Source organism: Anolis carolinensis, unplaced genomic scaffold (assembly GCF_035594765.1).
Source record: "Anolis carolinensis isolate JA03-04 unplaced genomic scaffold, rAnoCar3.1.pri scaffold_10, whole genome shotgun sequence".
Taxonomy (NCBI): domain Eukaryota; kingdom Metazoa; phylum Chordata; class Lepidosauria; order Squamata; family Dactyloidae; genus Anolis; species Anolis carolinensis.
Window position 1 is genome coordinate 17,876,163 of NW_026943821.1, and position 25,332 is coordinate 17,901,494.

Sequence of the window (25,332 nt, forward strand, 5' to 3'; positions counted from 1 at the left end):
CCCACACAGCATTAACAATAAATGGTTTGAGATTTAACCCAAGGCAAGGTTCCTAACAGAGATCAAGCTCCATGTAAACCCACCCAGGAAAGGTGTTAACTACCAGGGGTTGGGTCCAACACTAGCTCAGCTGAAGACTGGTGCTTTGTGACTATGTAAATTTTGCTTTCTTGGAAGGAAATCACTAAGCATCAATAAATTTATGACTGTGACAGCAACACAGGCTTTAAAAAAAAAGCTTTTACTAGCACAGCAGGCTGAGGCTCAGTAAGTAATTTATGGAGTAATCTTGCTTATTAATGCAGGTTAGCAATAGCACATCCATGGCTTTTTTTTGCCCTTAGTTTTTAACCTTTTACTCACTTTTACATTTCCTTGGCGACAATGATGACACACCCTGTTTCCTCATTTCCACCCACTGCATAGGGGATCCCAGCTGAGTCCTTCTCAGTTCTTGTCTGTGGGGGAACTCAGCAAGCAGCAAAGAGCCTCCAGCTACAGGTCTGTGGAGATAACCCTTGCAAAACTTTCCCAAACGTGGACTTAGCAGAGAATATCCAGCTTTTAAAGATTCTGGTAAGTGGATAGAAGCTGTTCTTATGGATGCCGCTTCTCTGATGTTTTCCTCAACCCAGCGTTCTCCAGATATCATGGTCTACAACCCCTATCACCCCCAGGAGGATGATTGTAACCCATCATATCTGGAAAGACTGTCTTATGGTATTGGACGAGGATGAATTTTACAATCGGAGCATCTTTGCCAGAAAGTTCAAAGAGCTTGTTTGATTCTACTATTTGTTGTGTTGCTAGCCAGGGCTTTAGTGTGGAGAGCTCCACCCTGTAAAGCCAAGTGGTTTATAATATATCTTGAAAAGAAAAAACAACGGTGCCAATTCTATGTTTTGTGGTGAGCTTGGGCAAAAATTCTCCCCTCTCTTTGATTGGCCCCCTTCTCCATGCCACCTAGAGATTTTGTTATTTGTACAGTTACATTTCTATCCCATTTTTTTCTCCAAAAAAATCAAGGCAACATAACATGTAATGCTGTCCTTTCCATCCTCTCCCTTTATTCTCACCACAACAACCCTCTGAAGCAGGTTAGTCTTAACGTAGTCCCATGTATTTCATGGCTCAGTGCAGATTAGAATTTGGACCATCCTGTACCTACTACAACCTGTAAGCACTGTACCACTGGCTCTCCAATGAAGTGATAAAGTGAAGTCTGAAGTGATAAAGTGTGTAGCGAGTGGAAGGAGCTGTTCCTTCCTTTGTGCTCCGTTCGCTGCTTACTTGTTCATTCACTAGATGTCAGGCAAGGGATCAAGAAACTACAGACTTTAGCAACGAATGTGAGGTGTGTTGTCGAAGGCTTTCATGGCTGGGATGACAGGGTTGTTGTATGTCTTTTGGGCTGTGTGGCCATGTTCCAGAAGTATTCTCTCCTGATGTTTCGCCCACATCTATGGCAGGCATCCTCAGAGGTTGTGAGGCACAACCTCTGAGGATGCCTGCCATAGATGTGGGCGAAACGTCAGGAGAGAATACTTCTGGAACATGGCCACACAGCCCAAAAGACATACAACAACCTGAATGTGAGGTGGCTTAGTCCCAAGTAGTCCAAACTCCAAGTGTCAGCCCCACTTCTAGTAAAGTACATTTTAATGGGGATGTGGGTAGTGGCTTTCTCCTGCCTGCCATCTATAATCACAGATTTAGAGGGTCTGGAGAACAAGCCCTATGAGGAGCGGCTTAAAGAACTGTGCATATTTAGCCTGCAGAAGAGAAGGCTGAGAGGAGACATGATAGCCATGTAAAAGTACGTGAAGTCATAGGGAGGAGGGAGCAAGCTTGTTTTCTGCTGCCCTGCAGACTAGGACATGGAACAATAGCTTCAAACTACAGGAAAGGAAGGAGATTCCACCTGAACATCAGGAAGAACTTCCTCACTGTGAGGGCTGTTCGGCAGTGGAACTCTCTCCCCTGGACTGTGGTGGAGGCTCCTTCTTTGGAGGCTTTTAAGCAGAGGCTGGATGGCCATCTGTCGGGGGTGCTTTGAATGCGATTTCCTGCTTCTTGGCAGGGGGTTGGGCGGGATGGCCCATGAGGTCTCTTCCAACTCTACTATTCTATGATTCTATGAGAAGATATCATAGAGCAGGCATGGCAAATTTCAGCCATCCAGGTGTTTTGGATTTCAACTCCCACCATTCCTAACAGTCTCAGGCCCTTTCCCTTTGCCCCTCAGCCGCTTAAGCGGCTGAGGGGCAAAAGGAAAGGGCCTGAGACTGTTAGGAATGGTGGGAGTTGAAGTCCAAAACAACTGGAGGGCCGAAGTTTGCCCATGCCTGCCATAGGGCCATCTAGGCTGATCCCTTGCTTTGTGATGATATAATAATGACTCGAGGTGGGTTACAACATAGCTAAAAACACAAAATCATCTAAAACATTATATGAAATACACATATTCTATTAAATATATATCAAAATACACAGACTAAAGATTAAAACACAAGACGGAAGTGGAGGATCTTGCCAAACCTTATCAATGCTACACTCACAGCATTTCCTTCATCTACCAAGCTTTAACTCTTATTCCTTAATCTACTAAGCTTTATAAAAAAGGCATGACTTGTTTTTGAGGAAGGCATAACTTGTTTTTGAGAAACCTATGTTGACTTTTTATGACTATAGCATTGCTTTCTAAGTGCTTACAGACTGACTGTTAAATTATCTGCTCTGGAATCTTTCCTGGTTTTAATGTCAGGGTGACTGGGCGGGAATTGGTTGGGTCCTCTTTTCCCCATTTGCCGTCTTCTAATCTGGTTTTTAACATTTAATAACTCCTCTTGTTCTCTAGGAATTCTCATGGATGATTAAGATTGGTTCTGAAATTACTTGTCAGTTCTTTTTCTAAGCTTTGCAGGAAGAGGTGGTGATGGCAGCACCAGGATATGAAGTTGGCAATTGTTCATCATAGCACCAAACAATTAATGCTTTGATGGAGAGTGAGCTAGGATGTGGTGGGAACTTCAAAATGGCAGTTTCATTGCCACATACCACTGCTTCTTGATAAAAGCAGAAAGGCAGAAGTGTTTCTAGACCAGGATATATTGCCTGTCTACAGATGGCAGGTGCTTCTGCTCCGTTTCCCCCCATTAGTGCCAACAGAGCCTCTCTTTATTCAACCCTCTTGGGTTCTGGATTCATTTTAGTGCACTATGTGGGGTTGTTACCGTAGATCTGGTTGGCTTTGGCAGGATCTGAGCTCTTCAGAAATGCCAGGCTGTCTCCTTGAGTGTTTCTAAGATTTCCTAGAAAAGGAAAAGGAAGGGAGAGAGAATAAATGTCTAGGTTTATTATAATAAGAATAGAAGGTACCTGCAGATAACTTTCTACCCAATTGTTTCTTCAGAAGTGAAGTGGTATGATTAAGAACCTTTAAACGTATTAGCCAACCTATATTTATGTTCTGACTGTTCCAAAGTAACCCCTTTGTTTTCTTAAGGGTTCTCTTGACCTTTCTGAGTAAGGGGTTGGCACTCTGCATGGAAACAGATCTTGTCTCCTCTTGCCTTTTTTGACTTGGGAAAAGGGAAATGAGAATACACAAAGCATTGTGGCTCACATCCTGTTTAATATTTAGCATTCAAAATACCCTTTTCCCACTACCTGGAAATAAACAGAGAAGTGTAACTTGTTTAAGAATGGGTGTCAAAGATTCTTCAGCTAATGTCAGGACCCAGGCTGCAGAGCACCAATAACCATACACAGAGGCCAGAATCTATCTAATATCTTTATTGAAGGAATATATAAAGTTAATAAAAACAAGTGTAGAAAATAGTCCAGAAGTAGACCTTTCAGGAAAGGGCAAAATTAGTCCAAAGAAGCAATGTCCAATATGAAATATTAAGGTCCAAAGTTGTAATCCAATAACCGAAACACTCACTTTGCCAAGCAAAGTGAGGGGAGATGACAAGGTCCTTTAGTCCATGAAACTAGAGCGAGGCTAGGAAGCAACTTGATTCTTGGAAAAACAAGGCTTGATTCAAGGCAACAAGAAAACGAGGAACAAGAACAAGATCCGTGGTAATTACTTGGCAAGGTCCGGGAAACAAGGCAAGGCTGAGTCCTGGAAAGCAAGGCAAGATCCGTGGAGCAAACAAGGCTGAAAACGAAGGCTTGGAATCAGGAACAAAGGCTTGGAAGCGGGAGTAGCTGTCCACACACGCTACTCCGGTAGCTGACGAATTGACTCCGCAAGATCCCTTTGTGGGTAAAACACCTAAATAGGGTCCCGTTTTCCCGCCAAAGAGCAGTTCTCTGGAGAACCAGAAACGAAAGCTATTCTCTGAGTCCAGATGCATGACTCCTTAAAGTTTCCCATGGAAAGCAGGCTTAATCAGCTGAATGCTTAGCAGCTATCCTAGCACTCCTGCGAGACGCCTGTTCGACTCCCCTCTGTTGTTTACAAAAATCATGGCGAGAAAACGGGGGAGATTTTGGCTCAGGGCTTGTTTGACAGACTTCTGGAATACAAACCTCCTGCAGGTGCAAAGGCTCCATTTCTGGCTGAGATAGTTCCTTTTCTGGCTGAAATGGTGGAAAACCCAAGTTTTCCTCTTCATCTGTCACAACAGCACTAGGAACAGGACTACATGGCCCATGAACCATCACAGCTAATGGCAAACTGACTGCTGAAAGATTCTCAGACTAGAGGACATACCACCCATGTAGGAGGTATCAATTGACAGCCGTGACAATTATCCAGATGATGAATATGCAAACTAGTTATTTTGTGCTATGTCTAACCACAACTAAACTATTAGTTGAATGTTAACTCAATGCAGACAATGGTACAGCATTTTGTAGTGCACCTGAAAACAGTAGAGGGTTTAGGAGCTGCTGGGCAAGGTCAGATGGCAATGACTACCGGTAGGCTGTTAGGAATTGTGGGAGTTGAAGTCCAAAACACCTGGAGGGCCAAAGTTTGCCCAGTCCTGCACAAAACTGATTTGGGAAGGGTTCACCCAAGTAAGTGTGTATAAGGATTGCAGCTCAATAAAACAGTTTTCAGGAAAAGATTTGCATTTCATAAAATGCAAGCATTCTTTTTGTTCACTTGAAAAGAGGAAACTTGAACAAATCCAGCTGTTACCACACTGACATATTACTCAACCCATTGTGTGGTTATTAGACTGAGTAACCTTGATACTGGTTCTCTGGCATGACTCTACCCTTTCTCTGCAGATTTCTTAGTTCCTCAAATTAATAACAGTTAAGGTCTTTCACTGGTTTAGGAAGTACAGTACCAGTGAAACTGCAGAGCATGAAGGCTTGAAAAAGCAAATATGTTTTGTCCAGCAAGATGCCCCAAGGGGAGCACTGAGTGGAAAGGAGGCAGTAGAAATGGACATGGCGCCATTGTTAATGAGTCACTTCCCTGGGGAAACTCATCACAGTCTATTTCTGCAAATATTAAAATGAAAGCCATCATTCTCTTGTTTTGAAAAAAAACCCTCTAGCTTACTTTTTATCTCCTATTTCCTGTTGAAATGGTGTGCACAGAATGTAGAAAAGCATGGGCCAGACATTAGAGACTGTACACTAGTTGAGGGATTTATGGCCTTCCAGATGTTTATATTTGCTGCTCCCATCTTTCTTCCATCGTTGACTATAGATACCACTGTTTCTATGTTGAATCAAGTAATAGTCTTGCTATATTTTGTGGGAATCAAGCCTCATATACACTGTATTCAGCCCTGGGCATCTCCTTTGGCTTCACAGGCATATTTCATCACCAGCTATCTAATTCTTTCAATTGGACATATAGGAGACAGAACTTGAAAGAAATATTCTGCATTATGCTTTCTCAAAGTGCAATGATTCCACCATATATTAATTATTTCTTTCTTCTTTTTAGAATACGGAACAAAATCCACACTAAAAAACCACGATGACCACTGTAGCCACAGCCAAAAATGACAACGGTGAAAATATCTCATCTGCCGCTGTCCATACTGTGCCATGCCACGTGGATTCCGAGTTCAGATATACCCTGTTTACTGTCTACTATAGCATCATCTTCATTCTGGGCTTTATTTCTAACATATATGTACTGTGGCTTTTCACTCGTGTTTATGCTACGAAGAAACTGAATGAAATCAAAATATTCATGGTGAATTTGACAATAGCTGACCTCCTCTTCCTGGCCACGTTGCCAACGTGGATTGTATATTACCACCACAGAGGAGACTGGATCATGTTCCCCTTTTTGTGCAATGTGGCTGGTTACTTTTTCTTTGTGAACACCTACTGCTCTGTTGCCTTTCTGGGAGTCATAACGTACAATCGCTTCCAAGCAGTCACAAGGCCCATATCAACGGCTCAGTCCAGCACACGAAGAAGGGGCATCTATGTGACTGTAGCTATCTGGCTCCTGATAGCAGGGCCATCCATATACTTCCTCTATGATGGTGGCCCTATCAAGGAGGGGAATTTCAATCGCTGTTTTGAGCGCTATGACACCCAAACTGATACTAATCCTGTTTTTGTCTTCCATGTAATCATTTGTGTTTGTTTCTTTATTACTTTTTTAATTGTCCTGGTGTGCAATGTATCTATTATCCGGGCATTACTCTCCCAACCACTGCAAGAACGGAAGAGCAGCGTCAGGCAACGCGCTCTCTGGCTGGTGTGCACTGTCATGACTGTCTTCATTCTCTGCTTTGTGCCTCATCACATTGTGGACTTACCATGGACTCTGATGGTTCTGGGCAAATGGGAGATAAACTGCCAGAACAAAAAGTTGCTGAATGATCTCCACCAAGTAACCCTCTTCCTCCTGGGTGCCAACTGTGTTCTGGATCCTATCATCTACTGCTTTCTCACTAAAAAATTTAGGAAGCACCTTTCGGAGAATTTGAAAAGCATAAAGGACAGCCGCAAGTGTTCCAGGCAAACGACTGAGACAGGAGTAGATGGGATGATGCCTTTGCAAGAATGCCCTCACATCATTAAGTCTTAAGCTGTAGAGGCCTACGGTTTTCTATTGTGCTTACATAAACTCCAAGATCAGGCTGGTGGCAGACAAAAACTTTCCACATCTCAACATGTTTGGCAGATTAATTTACGTTTCTAGCATGTCTCTGCTGCAACTTCAGGAACAGAATAATTAAGACTGATTAAGTCTCGCATTTCCAAAAGAGGATGGAATGATCCATGCAAATATACCTTGCTATTGTTGTCAAAGGAAAAGACTAGAACTCTTTCATGGTATCTTTCTTAAAAGTTCATTGTCCTGTAGTTAATTCACAATTCTTTACTGGAAAGGGTAATGGACAGCGGCACTGTAGAGTCACTGCCAGTCATAGAATCATAGAGTTGGAAGGGACCTTGTGGGCCATCCAGTCCAACCCCCTGCCAAGAAGCAAGGAAATTGTATTCAAAGCATTTCGGACAGAAAACAGTGCTATCTGATAGAATGAGACTGTGTATCTAATATTTGGGTATCACTGGTTTTGTGAGGAAGTAAGGATGGAGACAAACTGCTGCACACAAAAGGCTTAACTATATCTATCATTCCCCTTTCTGGATGGCAAACTTGAGTCACAGGGGTTGAGGTGAGAAAGCCACTACGGGATGTCTCTGCTTTCATTCAACAGAAAATAGCTGTGTTATGATAGTTCCACACTATGGTGGAAAATAATAAAATCTATATACCACACTATGGTGGAAAATAATAAAATCTATATACCTATAGCCTGCTTATTCTTTTTATGAAACAAAGTATCAGCTCTAGGACCATTAAAACTAAACTTAGCTAACTAAAACTGTCTGCAATGGGAATGTCTGTAAATGTTTTGGTGGAAGGAACACAGGTGGGAATCTTTGTAGGAACACATCCAAGATGGAGATGGGATAAATACAGATTTTGGGCAATATATGGCTTACCTCCAGAATTCCAAGACCACTCTTTTTATGGTCCGAAACAAAAAAAGGGTCTTGCCTCTCTGTGAAGCCTCTAGGAACAGCAGAGTGACTCTTGGAGGATTCCGGGATACATAACTGCCCACCCCTGTCCTTCGGGATGTCCTTTTGGCCTGTAAGCCATAATCTATGACTCGTTTTGTCACTTTTTCTATGTAACAGCTTTGAAATATCTAAAGTTCTTACAACAAACTAGTTTTAGTTAATCTCACAACAAGGACTCACGCTAGTAATCTAAGACTGCCTGATGAAGGAGGAATGTGATTCACCACTGTAGAAAGAAAAGGGACAATTGGGGGGGGGGTTGTATGTTTTTCGGGCTGTATAGTCATGTTCCAGAAGTAATTTCTCCTGAAATTTCACCCACATCTATGGCAGGCATCCTCAAAGGTTGTGAGGTATACTTGCCATAGATGTGGATGAAACGTCAGGAGAGAATACTTCTGGAACATGGCCATACAGCCCGGAAAACAAACAACAACCCTGTGATCCCGGCCATGAAAGCCTTCGACATCAAATGGGGGGGGGGGGGGCTTTTTTCACTGATTGAAAGTCATACCTCAACACTCTTACTAGCATCTCAAAGGTTGCTGTTGAAATAGCACCCCTTGGCTGTATCATACCCACTATTTGCTATATTTATTTACTTATTTTAACAGCAAACATAGGGGCTAGCAACTCCTAATACCATTCAGGAATGTACTATGTGAAACTATTACAGGAATTATGTGTTAGCATTCTCATGCATGTATTGCCTCCATGAACTGAGAGATAAATGGACCCACCACTCCTTGTAGATATATAACAGATCCTAAGGATGAAGTAGAATCTGAAAAATAATAGCCATACACACATACCTCCCAATGCAACCTTTCTCTGTCTTTTCTTCCTGGAGGAACCCTTGAAAACACGTCTTAAGAGTTCACCAATTTCACAATTCACAAGAGTTCACAATTTTTTTTTATCTATAGCTCAGAATTCTTTCCCTATCACAGTATCTCATGGAATGTACCCCTCATGATAGCCTTGCTACTTGAGAAACCCTGACCTAAAGGAAAATTAATAGGGATAGAAGACAAAAATAGGAACAAGCTGGTGATCAGACAAATAATTCAGTCTTCTGACTGTGGTGTTAACCAATCTCTTAATCTATCTCTAAATATTCTTTTGAGTTTTGTATAAACGTGTTTTTAACTCCACATTTTACTCTTTGAATGTTTTTAAGAAAGATACAAGAGATAAGATTCCAGTAAATCATTTTAAACTGCTCTTGCTCAAACTGTCCACAAGAAAATGACAATGCATGACAATCAAAGAACCAGAAGAGGGCAGTGGAGAAAAACAATATTGCAGGAAACCGAGGGCACAGAGAAAGCAAAAGATGTTCGACTGCCCAGGCAACAGGGCTTAATATAGTAGGTGCAAGGCATGGCATTTCCAGTGCAACAGTGTTCAAGAAAGCTGTGGTTTTTACTTTGGCCATAGGCAGCTTCATATAACCCTTTGTTATTTAAGTTGGAAAATCATTGCATGAGGCTATCTCTAAGGTTCCTGTGGTCTATATGTCAGAGACAATCCCTACTTCAAACACTGGGGGGAAAAGATTGTGTAGTCGTCCATTAGATTTCCAAACTACAACTGAAAAGAGGTTTTATTTTTGCTCTTATTGATTAGCACTGAATGGCCTTGCAGCTTCAAAGCCTGGCTGCTTCATACCTGGGGGGAAACTTTTGTTGGGAAGTGTTAGCTGGCCCTGATTGTTTCCTGCCTGAAATTCCCCTGCCTTCTGAGTGTTGTTGTTTTTTTATTTACTGTCCTGAGAGACTCAACGGTTTAAGGCCAGCTAACACCTCCCAACAAAGGATTCCCCCAGGCAGGAAGCAGCTAGGCTTTGAAGCTGCAAGGCCATTCAATGCTATTCTAGTGTTATATATATATATATATATATATATATATATATATATTACAATAATATATAATAATTATAACATATTGTATATACATATAATACTCATAATATTAAATTGTAATACGATATAATATTAATAATAGAATATAATATTAATTATATATTATATTTTACATGTAATATTACTAATAATATTACAATATATTGATATAGTACAATCAGGGCCATAGCCAGAAAAAAAATTCGGGAGGGGTTTTGAAAATTTGGGGGGGGGGGGTTTGAACCCCTGACCCACCCGCTCCCCGGGTTCAGACCTGTCAATATCTTCTTGAGATAGTGCCTGGAGGGACTCTTAATGTTTTACGTCTCATAGATTTAGCATGGGGATTTGGTTAACCAGTTAAAATTCGTGAGTAAACCAGGTTTTTTTATAACCTGAAAAATTTCGAGGGGGGGGGGGGGGTTGAACCCTTAACCCCCCCCCCCCCCCGCGCGCTACAGGCCTGAGTACAATATAGTAATTTATTGCAAGTATTGTACTATGCTAATAATATAATATTGTATGTAAATTTAATTTGTAAGCCGCTCTGAGTCCCCTTTGGGGTGAGAAGGGCGGCATATAACTGCAGCAAGTAAATAAATATTCATTCACACTTGCCTCAAACAGACAGGAGTTCTTACTCCCAACCGGGATATTCCTCAGATATAGAAATCCCACTTGCTTAGTTTCCAACAGACCTCACAACCTCTGAGGATGCCTGCCAAAGATGTGGGCGAAATGTCAGGAGAGAATGCTTCTGGGACATGGCCATACAGCCCGGAAAACTCACAGCAAACCAGTGATTCCGGCCATGAAAGCCTTCGACAAGACATTAAACCAGCACGGCTTGGTTTGTAATTTAACTTCCTAGAAATACATTGCCTCACGCCGCAGAGCTGGCCAATCCGGGCCGAGCTCGTCCTCGACGTCATTTCCAGGCGCGAACTTCCGCTACCGGGTGTGAAGCCCGGTCGAGGTTTCCCGAAAGAGGATCCGTTCTTCTTCCTTTCCTTCCTTCCTTCTTCCCTCCTTCCTTCCTTTCCTTTTCCTTCCGCTTTGCTTTGTTGTTCTTGCCTCCTGGGAAGCCCGGCCCCAACTTCGTCGCTGCGATGCGGCCCGACGTCGAGGCTGGCGCCGTAAACGTCTCCTCACGGTGAGCGAAAGAAGGCGCGCGGCTTCTTCCCGCTCCCTTTTCCTCTCGCGCGATCGGCTCGCGGCCGGGGGGCGTGGCCTCACCGGCGGGGGGGCGTGGCCTCCTTCCCTGAGGGACGGGGAGGCGAGGAGGGAGAGTGGGAATGGCGGAGAGAGGACGACGGCTGGCCTTTGTGTTGCCACAGCCTGAGGAAGTGGAAGGCGCGAGCATTTGTGGGCCGAAAGAGTTTACCTCAGGCATGGGCCAACTTGGACCTTCCCTTCAGGTGTTTTGGACTTCAACTCCCACCATTCCTCACAGCCTCAGGCCCGTTTCTTTTCCCCCTCAGCCGCTTAAGCGGCTGAGGGGGAAAAGAAAGGGGCCTGAGGCTGTGAGGAATGGTGGGAGTTGAAGTCCAAAACACCTGGAAAGAAAGGCCCAAGTTAGCCATACCTGAGGTAAAACTCCATGCCTATATTTTGGGAAAAGTGCAATACAGTGTTGAGAATGAAGAACAATTTAAACCAGGGGTCCCCAAACTTTTAAAACTGGGGGCCAGTTCACGATCCCTCAGACCATTGGAGAGCCGGAGTATAGTTGGCCACCAAGCAATTATTATTATTATTATTATTATTATTATTATTATTATTATTATTATTATTATTATTAAAACTGGGTGCCGTGCCAAAAGATCTCAGCCGGCATTTGGAAACAATAGACATTGACAAAATTACGATCTGCCAACTGCAAAAGGCCACCCTACTGGGATCTGCGTGCATCATCCGAAAATACATCACACAGTCCTAGACACTTGGGAAGTGTTCAACTTGTGATACGAAATCCAGCATATCTATCTTGTTTGCTGTGTCATAATAAAATAATAATAATAATATATTATTATTATTATTATTATTATAAGTGTTCGACTTGTGATTTTGTGATATGAAATCCAGCATGTCTATCTTGTTTGCTGTGTCAAACAATAAAATAATAATAATATTCAGCCCAACCCCCTTCTGCTTTTGTGCACCAATAGCACAAGTAAAGCACCCCTGACAGATAGCCACCCAGACTCAATGTTAATAATAATAATAATAATAATAATAATAATAATAATAATAATAATGGTCAGAAGAGACCCCTTCGACCATTTAGCCCAACCCCCTTCTGCCTTTGTGCTGTGGGGGCCGGATAAATGGCATTGATGGGCCGCATGTGGCCCGCGGGCCGTAGTTTGGGGACCCCTGATTTAAACCAATTTAAACTTGCAATATTTCAACGGGAAGTGTGGGCCTGCTTTTGGCCGATTAGATCAGGGGTCCCCAAACTAAGGCCCGGGGGCTGGATGCGGCCCATCGAAGCTATTTATCTGGCCCCCACGGCACAAGGGCAGAAGGGGGTTGGACTAAATGACCCAAGGGGTCTCTTCTCTTACAACCATTATTATTATTATATTGTATGACACAGCAAACAAGATAGATATGCTGGCTTTCGTATCACAAAATCATATTATTATTATTATTATTATTATTATTATTAACATTGAGGCTGGGTGGCCATCTGTCAGGGGTGCTTTGCTAGTGCTTTTGGTGCACAAAGGCAAAAGGGGGTTGGACTTAATGGCCCAAGGGGTCTCTTCCAACCCTCATTATTATTACAGTATTATTATTATTACAGTAGAGTCTCACTTATCCAAGCTAAACGGGCTGGCAGAAGCTTGGATAAGCGAATATCTTGGCTAATAAGGAGGGATTAAGGAAAAGCCTATTAAACATCAAATTAGGTTATGATTTTACAAATTAAGCACCAAAACTTCATGTTATACAACAAATTTGACAGAAAAAGTAGTTCAATACGCAGTAATGTTATGTTGTAATTACTGTATTTATGAATTTAGCACCAAAATATCAAGATATATTGAAAACATTGGCTACAAAAATGGCTTGGATTATCCAGAGGCTTGGATAAGCGAGGCTTGGATTAGTGAGACTCTACTGTATTAATATTGAGGCTGGGTGGTCATCTGTCAGAGGTGGGTTGCTTGTGCTTTTGGTGCACAAAGGCAAAAGGGGGTTGGACTTAATGGCTCAAGGGGTCTCTTCCAACCCTCTTTATTATTATTATTATTAACAATAATAATAATAAACATTGAGGCTGGGTGGCCATCTGTCAGGGATGCTTTGCTAGTGCTTTCAGTGCACAAAGGCAGAAGGGGATTGGACTCAATGGCCCAAAGGGTCTCTTCCAACACTCTTTTTTATTGTTGTTGTTATTTATTATTATTATTATTACTTGGTGGCCAACTATAGTCCGGCCCTCCAGTGGTCTGAAAGATCGTGAACCGGCCCCCTGTTTAAAAAGTTTGGGGACCCCTGGATTAGATAATCAAGTTAATGAGGGTTGTTGTTGTTGTGTGTCTTCAAGGCGTTTCAGACTTAGGGCGACCCTTAGTATAAAACAGTGGTTCCCAACCTTTTTTTTTAAACCAGGGACCACTCTCTTATATTAGTACAGTTATCCAAGACTCGCTTATCCAAGGTTCTGGATTATCCAATGCATTTTTGTAGTCAATGTTTTCAATACATTGTGATATTTTGGTGCTAAATTCGTAAATGTATTTATTTACAGTATTTATATTCCGCCCTTCTCACCCCGAAGGGGACTCAGGGCGGATCACATTGTATACATATAAGGCAGTAATGTTATGTTGTAATTTCCGGGCTGTGGCGCAGGCTGGTGAGTAGCCAGCTGCAACAAATCACTCTGACCAAGAGGTCATGAGTTCGAGGCTAGCCCGTGGCGGGGTGAGCACCCGACAATTAAAATGCCCCTGTTCGTTGCTGACCTAGCAACCCGAAAGATAGTTGCATCTATCAAGTAGGAAATTAAGGAACCACTTATAAAGTGGGGAGGCTAATTTAACTAATTTACGACTCCATAAAAATCATCCAGCCGTCCTTGGAATGAGGAAGTGCCGTTGCAGTGGATGTTGAAGCAGCTGCTCCCCCTGTGGCCGGAATCGAACATCCCCTCAGGAGAAAGTTAAATTGCCTCTGCGTCTGTCTTTGTCTCTGTTGTATGTGTATATGGTTTAGGAACCACTGCTGTAGAAGGAGGAATTGTAAAGCTCACCCCTACTATTGGACTGCAGCTCCTACCATCTCTTCTCATTGACTAACCTGCCTAGGAATGTGAACAAAATGTGGACAGCTACATCATTCCCATCCCAGATATATTTATTGACTTTATTTTTATCCTGCCTTACTTCTCATAGGGTCTCAAGGTAGCTAACAGTCACATGACACAATACAAATACAGTAGTCTCCAACACTTATCCAACATTCTGGATTATCCAACGCATTTTTGTATTTAATGATTTCAAAATATTGCGATATTTTGGTGCTAAATTCGTAAATACAGTAATTACTACATAGCATTGCTGCATATTGAACAACATTTTCTGTCAAAGTTGTTGTATAACATGATGTTTTGTTGCTTAATTTGTAAAATCATAACCTAATTTGATGTTTAATAGGCTTTTCCTCAATCCCTCCTTATTATCCAACATATTCACTTATACAACGTTCTGCCAGCCCGTTTATGTTGGATAAGTGAGACTCTACTTTATGAATTAAAACATGCCAAATGCATAGACATATGAATATAAAATTTTAAAAATTACATCTTTGTGTCATGAGTTTAATAATTAAGATACAATAAAAGTACAATTAAAATTAAGAGTTAAAAATTAAACAGCCTCCCAAATCTCACTCACAGCTTCCCCAGCAGTCAGTCCCCCATCATTCCCTAAATGCCTGATGGGAGAGGTATGTTTTCACCTACCTGTAAAAGGCAATTAGAAATGGGGCCTTCTGGTGTCTCTAGGGATGGAATTCCTGAATCGGGGAGGGCATTACATTGGCTGGCCAACACACATTTCCCCCCCTCAAATGTTATATATACTCTTTCTGGATATATTTGACCTGCTGAGCCCAAAAATGTTACCAGTTTTCTCCTATCAGCTCTAGTTTTTGAGATAAAGAACATATACCTGTCTTCATCTTCTTGCCCATAGAAAATCATTGTAACTATATCTAAAAAAATAGAGCTGATATGGTCCATCCAATGCAACTATCTGAATCAATGTCTGCAATAACCCCAGGAACAGGCCTAAACGATAAGACACCAAGATTTTTTTGATTGGGATGTGTTATCAGTAGACTAGGGCTACAGCCGTAGATAAACTTATCTGAGTTCAGCATAACTGAGTATGTATTGGTGCTTCTAACACAGCCCTGGAGCCCCCGGTGGAGTAGTGGGTTAAAGCCTTGTGACTTGAAGGTTGGGTTGCTGACCTGAAGACTGCCAGGTTCGAATCCCACCCGGGGAGAGCACTGATGAGCTCCCTCTATCAGCTCCATGCGGGGACATGAGAGGAGCCTCCCACAAGGATGGTAAAAACATCAAAACATCCGGACGTCCCCTGGGCAATGTCCTTGTAGACGGCCAATTCTCTCACTCCAGGAGCGACTCAAGTTGCTCCTGACACGAAAACACACACACACACACACACACACACACAGCCCTCCCAGGCTCTGGATTTCTGAGGTATATAAAATTCTGCTTCAGATTACTGATTGTGCTATATTTTATCAAGTTTCATCACAAAAAGTCTTTTGCCCTAGTTCATAGTGTTTCATGGAAGAATAAGCTTTTCTTGATAGAACATTATGGCTTTACTATTAAGATAATCACAAGTATACTGCAAACATTTGTTTATATTGCACTCAGATTTCAGATTATACTAAATCAAAGTAATTTTTAAAATCAGACTGAAATGAAAATAAGATTTCCATAAAATCCTACTTTTCTTGATTAGAGGGGCTCTACTCCATAGATTTTGATCTCTGCTATTTTGAGCTGGTTCCTATGGTTACATTTTGGTTGCTAAAGCACAGACCTCCTGGTCTGATTGTTCACTGCCGTCGAGTGTGGCTGGTTTATGCTTTGGACAGCATTTCAGGAGGTTAATGCAAAACACTAAACTTGTTTTGAAAAACAAAGTAAAAATCTTGCTAGCAATGTATCTTGATGTTTGTAGTCTTCAGTGGGCAGTACATGCATTTGAAACTGTTGCTGATACTTGGGGAAGCATTAGTTAAAAACAACATTGTCTTTTAGAGTTTTGACTTTGCCAGCCACTTGCTATTTATAGAATCATAGAGTTGAAAGAGACTGCATAGGTCATCTAGTCCAACCCCCTGCTATGCAGGAAAAGCACAAAGTACCCTTGACAGATGGCCATCCAGCCTCTGTTTAAATGGTTCCAGATGTGTCAGGCATGATGTCATGGGTGTCTTAGAGGGCTTAAATTAAGTGGTTTGGTTTCAGGCCTCAGAGGAGACAACATTGCTATACGGGCTCACGATTCCAGGTTCATGATTCCTGCATTGTCAAGATTCCTGTTTCATGTTCCTATTTTATGCCTATGTTTCTTTGGAGAATTTACCTTGGAGAAGTTCCTGCCTTCATGTTCATGGATATACCTTTGGATTAATTCTGTGTTTTTGTGTTTCTTTGGCTTTGTGTTCTGTCCTGGCATTTTTGGATTACTGCTACTGAACTCTAGTTTCTTTTGAGAATTGCATTTTATATCTGTACTGATTTTGTTGGATTTGTCTTTCCCCCCCTTTATATACAGTAGAGTCTCACTTATCCAAGCCTCGCTTATCCAAGCCTCTGGATAATCCAAGCCATTTTTGTAGTCAATGTTTTCAATACATCGTGATATTTTGGTGCTCAATTTGTAAATACAGTAATTACAACATAACATTGCTGCATATTGAACTACTTTTTCTGTCAAATTTTTTGTATAACATGAAGTTTTGGTGCTTAATTTGTAAAATCATAACCTAATTTGATGTTTAATAGGCTTTTCCTTAATCCCTCCTTATTATCCAAGATATTCGCTTATCCAAGCTTCTGCCGGCCCGTTTAGCTTGGATAAGTGAGACTCTACTGTATTTCCTTAATAAACATTGGATCATTGGACTCTGGTGTGGTGCTGGGTGAAAGGGTATTCCAGTCCTTGGGTACAAGTGTCATCTGCAAACTTGATTAGCATGCCCTCTAAACCAGTGGTTCTCAACATGTGGGTCTCCAAACGTTTTGACCTTCAACTCCCAGAAATCTTTTTTATAAGAACAAGATTATTTTTTGACATTTTCCGCATATATGGCAGGGCACCCAGACACAAAACAACCCCCCAGAAAGGCCTTAAAAATAAAATAATTTACCCGGCTGCCATTAAACTGCTGCCGGAGCTCTCATGGTGCATAGAAATTTTGCACCAGGAGAAGGGGGCCCCAGGAGCGATTTTCCTCTTTTCCCCTTCTCCTGGCACATTATTACGCACCAGGAGAGCTCCGGCAGCAGTTTAATGGTGGCGGGGTAAGTCATTTTATTTTTAAGGCTCTTCTGGGGATTTTGGGGAGGGAGTTACAGCCCTCTCAGGTATTCCGGGCTGATTCAGCCCAGAAACGCGAGAAGCCTGTGTAGACTGCCCCCTTGGAGGTCCGAGAACTTCTGAGGGGCAGTCCAGATAGGCCCAATACCCTATTGTCCCGAATTAATTAGATACCTCTTTAGATCCAGGCCTTCCTGAATTAATGCGTTTTTACGTGAGGCGTTGTTTGGACACCTTGTGTAAAAACGTGAGAGGGAGCACATTATAGGCGCTGTCTGGGTGCGCCCTAAGTAACATAACTGTGATTATAAGAATGACCTTCTGTTAACCTTAGGAATAAATTGTTTTTATTCGTTGAGTTCATTTTCAGTGCTAAGCATATTTATTTGGAAGTTAGTTGCATTGGAACCAGTGTCCTATCATACACTGAAGATCAGGCAGTGAGTGGTTGAATAAATTATTTATTCTTGTTACTTTGGTAATTAATTTTGCATCTTATATAAGTTGGTTGTATAAGAGAGAGAAGGACATACTTGCATTTCCATTGTCACATCCACACCAGACAGTTGTAGGATGATGTGTTTTAAGTTGACCAGCTACTTCTGCCGTTTGAATATTTTGACTGCATTAATAAAAAGTCATAATATTAGGCCACCAAAAAATCAAAAGAGGCTTCCAACTATATTTGCAAACAGTACTCCCTTGGCTTTTAAAACATTTTTTTTTCGTGTCAGGAGCAACTAGAGTTGCTTTTGGAGTGAGAGAATTGGCCGTCTGCAAGGACATTGCCCAGGGGACGCCCGGATGTTTTGATGTTTTACCATCCTTGTGGGAGGCTTCTCTCATGTCCCCACATGGAGCTGGAGCTGATAGCGGGAGTTCATCCGCACTCTCCCCGAGTGGGATTCGAACCTGGCAGCCTTCAGATCAGCAACCCAACCTTCAAGTCACGAGGCTTTTATCCCCATGGCCATTGGAGGCTCCAACATAAAAAAACCCCATAAAAACATAAAAATTGATACTTCACAATACAGGTTGAGTATCCCTTATCTTGAATGCTTGAGAACACAAAATTTTCAATTTGGGAGTAACTGTATTTATATATACATACATAATGCCATATCTTGGAGATGTGACTCAAGTTTATACACAAATTTCATTTTTCATTCATATAGACCACATACATATCCTCTGAAAATAAATTTATGCAATATTTTTAATGTGCGTTTATGAAGCAAACGTTGGTTTACATTGAACCATCAGAAAGTAAACGTATCACTATCACAGTGATATATGTGGAAACTTTTAGATTGTGGATATTTTGAATTTCAGAATTCTGAATATGGGACACTCAACTTATATATTGCTGTCAGTAGGGGGAAGAGGGAGGGAGGGGGAGAGAGAGCTTTGAATAACATAGGGAAGGGTTAACACATCTGTGGTTTTGGTTTGATTTCAATTCACTTTTTTGTCCCTGTGATAATTGAATTTTGATAGATGTGGCTTATTATGAAAGTAAAGATTGGTGATAAAGCTACAGCTAAAACCCCCCTTTCCCCATGATAACTCTTTCAGAAGTGAATTTCCCTTCTTAAATGTACATTTCTCTCACTTCCTGTTGTCTCAGCCCTGTTCTTAACTATGAGTTGTTTGTTAATTGGATTTTTTAAACTTGGGGACTGCCTGTATATGCAAATACCATTATTCTAAAATGTGTGTGTGTGTGTGGGGGGGGGGGGGGGTCTGACTTCCAAAACACTTCTGGTTTTAAGTATTTTGGATAAGGGGTACTCAACTTGTGTGAGTTGCCATACGATTTGAAAACTGTTGACAAGCAATATTAGAGAGTGGTTGAGATGGAAAAATTGTTAATGAGAACAGAATGTAAGTTAGGAGAGGTTGCAGCGGTTTGCTTTTGTCTTGGCTTACTGGAAATTGCAAGATTCTGCCCCTCCTCTTCCCTCTCCTGAGTTTTTGCAGCAATTGTTGAAGTAAGCTGAAAACAAAGGGGGAAAGTGGAAAAAAAAGTGAAAATCTGGGGCATTTAAACATGGCAGAAAAAGTGGGCCAGCAAGTTTAAGCAAAACTGCTCCTGCCAAACCTATTAGGGAGTATGTGATGAGGACTGTGCATTTGCTTCTAATTTGTAGGCATAGCAAATCATAAACAGGACTGGTTGTATGATGTTTGATCCTAAATGGTTGATTTGTTGCTCTGAAACAAGTCAGGCTGATAAAACCTTGATGAACCAAGGACGGGTTTGTTAATCCTTGACTTGCTTGGAAACAACAAACTCGGACCCCATGTTTGGATGTCATGCAAAGTTTTCAAGTTCTAATTTATTTTGCCTGCTTGCATAAAATATAACTGCCATTTTGAGTCATATTTATATGCAAGTGTTTCCTTTATTTTGGTTGTTTTTTGTTTTTTTCTGTCCTTTTATCTGAAAATGCTCATTTTTAGTGTGCATCCTTTGTAGATTTTGCATATCCCATAATTGTTGAATTATGTGAAAAGAGTGCAGTACTGTTGGTGCTGAATTTTTTGGTAAAATTTGTTCCCCAAATAAGACAACAAGAACCCATCTGGACTAAGAATAAAAACAGGCAACAAGCACTTTCCTGATCTCTTTTCCAAAGCAAATAAAAATTGCCATTGTTCCAAGCACTTAGGAATTAGCGGAAGTTTTCCTGTTGCTTTTGAACATCCTTTTAAGTGATTGCTTTACACTGCTTGGTTTAGATCAAATATAAATATAAATACTAGTAAAGAAACAAATAGTTTTAAGAATAGTTTTATTAAAAATAATACAGTAAGTAAATAAGTACATAAAAATAATACATTATAGTAAAGGAGGTTTGCTGAACCAGATATATGCCAAGTCTGATGAGATGTGAGATAGAGTCAATAAAATAAAATGTAATCAATACTATTTATTCGTATGAATTTGATTATATAAATGTGGTTAGCATCCTAGAGTATGGTGTTTGGTCATAAAAGTAGGATATAAATGTGCATTCTTAAAGATTTTTGTATTTATTCAATATTCAAATTACTTTTGTCTCACATTACAATTATTCAGAATTACAACAAGCTACAAATGCATAAAACAAGAAAATCATTTAAAAAGGTAATACTAAAATAGTAAAATCAATTAAATATACCATCAATACAAACTGGTTAATAAAAACAAATAAAATAAGTGTTGTTGCATGCCTTTAGGCAATTTCTAATTTCTGGTTACTCTAAGGCAAATCTACCATAGTCTTGGCAAGATTTGTTTGAGGTGGTTGACCGTGTTTTCCTCTAATAAAATCACATCAGTATAAATTCAACATAAATAAATAAAAACAGCATACTCAATAGAAAATAAAATTATTTAAAATAAAAAATAAATAAAAATAAATAAAAATGAATAGAAAGACAATGGAATCCAATCACTTAAAACCAGAAAATTTGTCCAAATTAATATCATACAAAATCAAAGCTGACAGACAACCCCCCCCCCCCAAAAAAAACAAAAGACAAAACATCAAAGAAACTCAATGTACAGAATACTTGCTGGAATGCAGTTTTAGTTTTTTAAATCCTTGCTTCCTCAAGGTGTCATGATGGACAGTGTCATATTGCATATGAAGACGTAGGGTTTCTCCCATCTCATTTTTCATTGTGGAGTTCCCCTGGCTCTTCAACATCAGGAATCTAATCAACCGTGTTTTTTTGCAATTTGGTTCCATTTTGTAATCCAGCTCCAGTTTGTTCTATGACTGCAGATGAAATTATCCAAAGTTTGTGGGAGGGGACATGATGATTGTTGCTCTGTTTTCTCTCTTGAAACTTTTTGGGCAGTGTGTTTCTTCTCTGTGCTACCTGTGGATGTAACATAGGAACTGGATTTGCTGTCACCTGTCAGTCCTTCAGTTCAAAAGCTCCCTTGGAACATAACCATTTTTTGATGTGGCATTAGTCTAGTTGCACACGACAACTGCTAAAATGGGATTTAGAAAAATTGTGGGTCCTAGGGATTCTGGGAGTTGTAGTCTAAAAAAGTATTTTCTTTTTACTTCTGGTTCAGTTCAGCAATTTATTACGGTCTATGGCCAGCATATATGAAAATGGGCACAGGTGCCCGAAAAAGGGAATCGCAGTTCCCATAAAAGTCAAATAGAAGGACAAGTTAAAAACATGTTATAATAAAAACAAATAACTTCTGGTGGTAAACACTGATTTCCAAAAGAAGAAGATGCTGTTAGATTACTGTGACAAATAATCCTTCACACCTTTTGACTTATTTCAGTTATTATATCCATGCCCTCTGCTGTTTTTTGCTTGTACACAGAGTGATGAATTTGAGATGGGTTGGTGTTTTTTCTTTTTGGTTTTAGATTTATCTAACGGTGCAACTATTTTCCCTTTAATGTTTGTTGCATATTTTAAATGTCCAGTTTGCTGTTCAGTGTGTTTCTCTTATAAGTTTTTTAAATAGTGGAACTGGATTGCATTTTGTTTTTTGTACTGAAATAAACATTGTAGTATTACTTACACTTCCAGTTTACGATTTGGTTTGTTTCTCTTGAAAGTCTTTTTAAATAGTGGAACTGGATTGCGTTTTGTTTTTATTTTTTTGTTATTGAAATACTTATATAACATTGTTGTATTATTTAGTCAGGATGTTGTTTTCGGATGTCTTTTTGCCTTGCAATTAGTTGCTTGAGTGGTCTAAAGCACCGAACGTCTCATATATGAAAGGACAGGTACACTCTTACATACACATATATCTCTTTCATTTTCAGGACAGAGATTATTGCCAGAGTTCTTGCTTTTTTAGAAGTAAAAAAAAAATCTACTAATGAATCAGACCCGTAAAGCCGCATGTTATCTTCCATAGTTGCTGTGTGTCGGAGCGGGAATGTTTGAGTAAATTATTGAAATAGAGGGGCGCTGTTGTTAAAAGGAAAGTAATGACTCTTTAAAGACAAAAAGGAGCAGGTACCAAACACTGGAATCTTGGTAAATAGAGGCATTTGGATCAGATTAAGTATGTCTTTACTGTTTATTGATAGTCACAATGCTATGATTTTGTCACATTCATTCTGCAAATTAACTTGAAACATCCTCGTTTTCCTAATTATATGGACCATTGAATTTTATTTAACAGATATTGAGATATCTTTTATGTTCTGAGCTTTATTTGAGGCAGTAATAAGCAATGTAATTAATAAGTTACAGCAAGAACATATATGATAATTATTGAGTGACAGTAGCAGTAATAAGAATTCTAAGTATTGCATTATAGCAGCAGCAGAAATGGTTAAGTCACTGCAACAGTAATAACGGACTCACAATAACAATGAAGAAAAAATGTAATGATTGAGTCACAACATACTCTTCTATACAACTGGAACTATGCAAACATAAATCAGCATTTTAAAAACAATATTTCAATCAAGTGATTCTCCAAATTGAGCATAACAACATTAAAGCTAAATAAAACAAGCAAACTGTTTAATACAGTGTGTTTTCAATCTGTGAGGTTCTCTGTGTTGTGTTTTTTTCTCTATTGCTCCTGGGAAAGCATTTGTAGTCCCCAGTAACTTAATGAAATTTATTCTTCTCCATGTATAGTTTAATTGTCCATCTGATTGTAAAGATTTTAACATTTAAGCAATTTCAAGATCTAATGAAACACTTGGTATGGGCAATAAACATTGCTAAGCAATAGGAAATCGCCCTTTTATATTGAGGCATTTTTTCCAAAAGTATTGTCAAGTTTAGAAGACCATGTAATGTCCATTGTAACTGAGAAATTATGGTTTCGAAAATGGGGCAGAAATGCCTGGTTTGCATTCAAGATGGGATATTACGTGATTTTTAATAATGGAGCTCTCAGTAGTGTTGGTACTCATGATTTATTTATTTTGATTTCTGTGGGAACAGGATCAAGTCTTATTGCAGGATGCTATCCTTTATGTGTATCATGTTTGTGGATGGCACTCAAGAAGCATGAGATCCTGATACTTACTTACAGTACTTACTTAATGCAGGCTACATGTGTGAAGGAATACTGCGTATAGTGCAACCCCCTCATCTATAGATGCAATAGCCACAGTTTCATTACTAGTACTCCAAAAATATTCCTGCTTGGAAAAGTTTGCGAGCCTCTCTAAGGCCTCCAGTTTATGTTAAGCTTCCAGCCCTACTCAAAATATATGGTTTGCTGTTATCTATTATTTTAGGTATCCGTAAATGTTTGTGTGTGCATCTTGGAATCTATTTCCTTTCAGTACAGGAGGTGTGCTATAATTCAAACCCTCACCAAGAAAAATGGATTTCCTTGACCTATGAAATTCACAGATAGGTAAATGCATTTTTTTTCTTTTTGCATATGTTTTCATTGTACTTCTAGCCTAGTGCAATGCTACCCCCAAGGAATTGTAAATAACATGGGAGCTCTCTCCTGATCACTGCAAATCCTCTAAATTCACACACACACACTGTTGGATAGGATGGCAATTGCAGTCTGGTCTAGTGCATTTGAAGGATACGAGGTTGGGCTGAGCTGGGCTCTATATTTTTAGGTCTGTGAATGTGGCCATAAGGTTTCCTTTGATGAAACTCATAATTGATTTTAAGAAGCAATGCCATGATTGAGATATTCGCTGTGTATGTTCTTAAGCTAGGATGAGAATCTTTGTTTTGCTCTATAACATGCCTGTTCCTTCGGAAGTTGAACCCAGAACCTAGAAAGCTAGAAACTTGGCAGTTTTTAATAAAATCAGAACCAGAATTCATGTAGGACACCCATATATAATCTTTTGTTTATGGAGATTCTTATTCTAAAAATAGGTAATCACTATAGATTAAACATGATTTAGCCAGTGTTTGCAAATCTGAACAAGAAAAATCTATAGAGTCATTTAACAGAACTTTCATATTGGAAGTTAATGTATAATGATGCTGTTCTCTATTCTCTTTGGATATTTGTATAATTTGTCTCATTTCTCATTCTCTTCCGTACGGAATCATTTTCATCCTACAATAAGGCTGGCAGGTAATATTGCCACTTGCATATAGAGGGCTCTTCGCGATGTTACATCCTTCTGAGATCTGCGCATAATTGGTCATTTCCTTATTAGCCGAAAGCCCTGTCTGTGTTGAAGATAGACTAATTAAGTGAAAATTGTTTCTTGAAAAACAACAGTTGTCAGTTAAATCTCTGTAAATCTTGCAATATGTCAAGGCTGGTGTCACAGGGAAGAGTGAGACGGAAATTTATGCCGCTTTTCATACACAATTGAATATTACTCAGAATTAGTATTTTCTTCTTCTTTTTAAAAAAAGAACAAATGAAAAGTAACTTTTGAAAGCTGCTGTTAGGAGTGAAAGAGGGGCATATCGGGAAGGAGTGGAAGAGGACATAAAGGATTGTTTAACCCTTTCCTTACTGATCATTTTCCCTCTCAAAATTTCCCGCAAATACTTTTCTTTCCTGTCAGAAGAAGGGCATGGGGACCAATATCCCCCCCCCCCCCAACGTTGGGATGAAAATTAGTTTGGAAGGAGCACATTATAAGGGGAAAAACAACAAGTGGGGAAGGGATTATGAACACGTCCTGGTTGCCACCTTCCGGGCTGCTTTTCATCTACTTATTTTTGAAGTCAGAATGTTGGGAACTCATACTTAATAATAATAATAATAGTAGTAGTAGTTTATTTTTAACCCGCCCTGTCTCCCTGGATGGATTCAGGGCGGCTTCCAGACATAAAACATAAAAACTGGCAAACATTCAATGCCATTT

General features: G+C 40.0%; 2 protein-coding genes across 4 annotated transcripts in view; both read left to right on the plus strand.

Annotated features, from left to right (window-relative positions):
• The first annotated feature begins 416 nt into the window (after positions 1–416).
• On the plus strand, positions 417–7,758 carry ptafr (platelet activating factor receptor). Its single transcript, XM_008122730.3, has 2 exons — positions 417–576; positions 5,921–7,758. The coding sequence occupies exon 2, from the start codon at positions 5,954–5,956 to the stop codon at positions 7,022–7,024; it is 1,071 nt and encodes a 356-aa protein (XP_008120937.1). The 5' UTR covers positions 417–576; positions 5,921–5,953; the 3' UTR covers positions 7,025–7,758.
• A 3,105-nt stretch (positions 7,759–10,863) lies between these two features.
• Positions 10,864–25,332, plus strand: part of eya3 (EYA transcriptional coactivator and phosphatase 3) — a 48,615-nt gene continuing 34,146 nt past the window's right edge. For 2 of the 3 annotated variants that reach the window (XM_062962471.1, XM_062962470.1), the window contains exon 1: positions 10,865–11,088. The gene's annotated coding sequence lies outside the window, so the exon portion shown is untranslated. Of the gene's footprint in view, positions 11,089–25,332 lie in introns of all 3 variants that reach the window. The other variant, XM_062962469.1, reaches the window with a different exon arrangement.